The 4,423-nt window shown below is 44.1% G+C and overlaps 1 protein-coding gene across 1 annotated transcript; it reads left to right on the top strand.

The window, feature by feature from the left end:
• Positions 1-1,920: 1,920 nt before the first annotated feature.
• On the top strand, positions 1,921-3,488 carry LOC311256216 (piggyBac transposable element-derived protein 3-like; the record flags this gene model as incomplete). The annotated part of the gene is made up of 2 exons (XM_084351066.1): positions 1,921-2,907; positions 3,207-3,488. 2 exons carry the CDS (start codon positions 1,921-1,923, stop codon positions 3,486-3,488), a joined length of 1,269 nt encoding a protein of 422 aa, XP_084207192.1.
• Positions 3,489-4,423: the final 935 nt, after the last annotated feature.

The following is a 4,423-nucleotide window of genomic DNA, read 5'->3' as shown; positions in this document are numbered from 1 at the left end:
AACAGGCTGCTTAGAGAGCGCAGCACAGGTAACTGATCATTTCATAAGCCCCTCCCCTCTAGCTTTTGTCAAAACCTTTTCCTGATGCTAAATTGTTAGAATGTCTGGCTAACTAACTTGTTACCTACAGTAGCCAAGTGTAACCAGGGAAAGCTACCAACTCCAGCACTCTTATAATACCAAACAGGCCAAGTGATGAAAAACGCTTGAAGAAAAGAAAGGAGACGTGCAAGTGTGATGATGTGGTGAGGGGACTGCTAACTGCGAGACAGGAATCTAGCTAAAACAGGGGCTATAACTAGCTATGTTAGTGTTATGTATTACAAAAAGCCCTTTACAGTTAACTGCAACTTGCTAGCAACAGCTGATAAAAGCTGCCACTGACAGTGAGATTGATGGTTGCTGGCTAGAAATTAGAAGCTTCTGTCAGTATCTGTTTGAAGTGAAGAATGTCTGGCAGCATTGTCATTGTTAACTGTGTATGTGATGTGGGAGAAGAGGATACCAGTAACAGGCTGGACACGCTGGATACCTGCGTGCTCGGTTGCGGCTATGTTGCTGCTGCAGCGGCTCCTGCCTGTCCTCTCTGTTTACGTGGAGTTTGACTTTGATAATTATCAATAAATATGATGACGTGATTTTCCTTTCCCCTGCTCGCTGAACGAGAGGGAGGGAGGGACAGAAAGAAAGAGAGTGCACGGGAAAACTAACTGCCCCTCAGCTGTTATATGTATCCTCTTCATGCCTGTGACATATTCTACACATACCGAATTGTTGCCGAAGTGTATCACTGTCATTTTCTACTCACAAATACAAATCTCAAAGGTACTAATGCAACTTTTTCCACTTATATGCTAGTAGACAACTTAGACAAACGTTTTGATTTATAAAAAATAGCTTCCAAGTGCTTTCTATTACATGACATCATCTGCTTCCTGCTCCTTCCGGCTGAAGACATGGCAGATGCAAATCCTCCTGAAAAGAGGTAATTTTCATACATTTTTTATGATTTTCCCCCAAACATATGTATAATTATTTAATCATTCAAGTCTCTAGAGTAACCCTCCCCCCCAAAATTGTACCTGGGATAAATATTTTTTTGTTCATGGGTTTATTTCTGTGAGTGGCAACAAAAGTTGCCAGTGGGCACATAGCTTGTGGCTAACTAAAGGGTGTTTTCCTTTAGTTAGCGACAGCACGATTGCTCATAATTTACTTTCAAATTGTAGAATGATGTACAATGGCTCATTTTAGTCCTCTTAGAATACTCTTCCTTGCTAAATAAATTCACAGGTATTCAAGGCCTGTGTCTATAGGATTTTGATACGTTACCATACATCATTTTCTTGCTAGCTGCTAAGCGATTTCTTTGTTAGCTAACATTAGCTTGTGTTTCACTGAGGTAAAAAATGTTGATGTGCAGTTGGAGGTGCACTTTTCTTGACACAAAAGTACTCAACATAGCCAATGCCCACACCTACAATGAGTCAGAAATGCACGCGCATGACACAGACTGTGACAGTGACCAATCTGATGATGAGGCCACTGGTGACCATAACCGCCTCCCATCGAGATTACTGAAAGGTGAAGGCTTTTTACCTAATTCAGACATGCAACTGCCAAATCCCCCCGATGATGATCCTGGTCATCCTCAGTGAGTCAGACAGAGACTAGAAAGGTCAGTGGCACAAATGAAAAGGTGACCAGTCAGATCGTTGGGCCCATGCTCCACAAAACCAAGAACCAAGACAGGAAATTAAAAAAAATCAAGATTGCGGCCAAAGCACCAGCACAAGCCAACAAAAATATCAGACCCCTCGCTATGTCCCCAAAGAACATGATCCTGGCTTCACATCAGATGATCCAGTGGATATCTTCCTCACATTCTATCCCAAGTCCCTCAGAGATGCCTCACTGGAAATGTCCAATCTCTACGCCAAACAAAAAGGGAAAACACTCAACCTGACTGAGGATGAACTTCTGACATTCTATGGTATTCTGTTGACCAGTGGATACCATGCAGTCCCAAGGCGGCGTCTTCTCTGGTCAGACGATAATGATGTCAGCAACACTGCTGTAAAAGATGCCATGCGGAGGAACAGGTTTGATGAGATTATGTCTTCTGTTCATTTAGTAGATAACATGAAGATCACAGCTGAACAGTTCTTCAAGGTGCGTCCCCTGTTTGAGCATCTGAATGACATCAACAACACAATCCCGATAGCAGAACATGTGGCAGTAGATGAGATGATGATTGAGTATTCTGGAAGGCATGGGTGCAAACAGTTTATTATAGGGAAGCCCATTTGTTTTGGGTATAAAATATGGAGCTTAGCATCCTCCTCTGGGTTTGTCCATCAAATGGAGCCATACGCAGGAAGCCACACACGTCTGGTGGAAACTGGACTTGGTCAGGATCCAAGTGTGGTTCTTGGCCTGGCAGAGAAAGCTGAAGTGCCACCTGGAGTCAAGTTTTACCACGACAACCTCTTCACAACCCTGTCCCTGGTGGATGAGATGACCCTGAGAGGCTATGGCAGCTGTGGCACGATGCGACAAAATCAGCTCCATAACATTCCCTTCACAGCACCCCAGACCTTCAAGAAGACACCCAGAGGGGATGCTGAGTATCTGGTTGAGGGAGAGAAGCTGATTGTAAGGTGGAATGACAACAGCGTGGTCACTGTGGTGTTGAACATGGAAAGGGAGTTCACCAAAACTGAGGCGAAGAGATGGAACAAACGGAAGCGGAGCATGGACACGGTCAGACAGCCCAAGTGTATCCAAGACTACAACACACACATGGAAGGAGTGGACCTGCATGACCAGTTTGTCAGCCGCTACAGAGTCAACATCCGGTCCAAGAAGTGGTGGCCATGCTTCAGCTGGGCCCTGAACAGTGCCATGGTGAACAGCTGGTGCTATTACAGGTACACAAGGCTGTGTGTTATTTAGCGATATCACAATCGAGTTTGTGATGTTTGACTCAAGGTCATAGCTAGTGCTCTTCGGTTGACAAGAGCAACAGTGATGATATCCAGATCAACATCACAAACTCAAGTGTGATATTACTTTTACAGAACATTCTACATATGGGGTATGACACTGTAGAAAGGATGATATTGATGATTCATCAATAGCATCATATGCAAACAAAAACATGGCACATTCATGCATCTATCATGCTTGTTTTGTCATTCATTTAGGTCCTGGAAAAATGGGGAGAAGGATCTCCTCTCCTTCCAGAGGCTGGTAGCCCAGACCCTCCTCCTGCACCATGGAACAAAGCCAAGTCGGCAGGGCAGAAGATCTTCGATGGCGGTGGCGATAACGATGCCACCAGGTTCGATAATCTCAACCACTGGCCCTGCAACACTGGTAGCAGGTACAAGCTATGCAAGAAATGTGACGGACGCACATCATTTGCGTGTGAAAAGTGTGATGTGCCACTACATGTGGAGTGGTTCAAGAAGTACCACACTGCGTAGAACATGCATGAAAGATAACGGAATGTATGGGAAGAAATACGTTTTTAGAGGTTCAAAGTAAAAACAGTTTTAAGAGGCTTTGAGTATATGGGTATTTGAGAATATGTAGGTTATCTATTTCATATGCATTGCATTTCTGTGACATAGAAATGATTATTTCTGTTCTGTGTATATCTGATTTATGAATAAAGAAACCAGTTCAAATTGTTTGTTGTTTTGAATTTTATACAGGGGAAACCAAGGTTTGAACCATGATCATTAGCTACCTTCCTGGGATGATAATATCCTTTGGTATCCATGTACAGTTTTACATTTTTTTTTGTTTGTTTTTTGTTTTTCTGTTTGTGTGTGTGTGTGTGTGTGTGTGTGTGTGTGTGTGTGTGTGTATGTTTGTGTGTGTGTGTGTGTGTGTGTGTGTATGTTTGTGTGTGTGTGTGTATGTGTGTGTGTTAGATGTCCTCCAGATTGCTTCTCTTTCGCCTGACCGACTCGGGCGGCCGTCCTCTGAAACGTGGCCTCCCTTCAGAGAGGCTCATCAGTGCGGGCCGAGGCGAGCCGCTCTAGTGTAAACTTGTTAAGCAAACACAGCGTGTTGTGATGAAAACCACGCTGTCTCACTCCTCGCCTTCACACAATGATAACGGCCAGCGTTATTACAGCTGAGGAATAGCTCTCGCTCTGCTTCTTCCTTCCTTTTCTATTCCAAACTTTTCCTACTTTCCTCCTAACCCACTTCTCCCTCCTTGCTCCGGTTAAGCTAAGTCCAATTCACAGTTTGAACATGCTGTGGCTGTTAGCCAAAGCAGACTAGAGGCCACTCTGTGGGATCAAAGCCTATTGGCATCTTCGGCGGATTCCTGCCATCCGTCGGTTCCATCTCCTTCAGATAACAAAAGGCGGTTTTGTTGTGTGAGAGCAAGGAAGCGTTTAAAATG

This window comes from Pagrus pagrus, assembly GCF_965226575.1.
Source record: "Pagrus pagrus genome assembly, chromosome: 4".
Classification (NCBI taxonomy): Eukaryota; Metazoa; Chordata; class Actinopteri; order Spariformes; family Sparidae; genus Pagrus; species Pagrus pagrus.
Note: the sequence above shows the minus strand (reverse complement) of the source record. Positions and strands in the feature narration are given on the sequence as shown.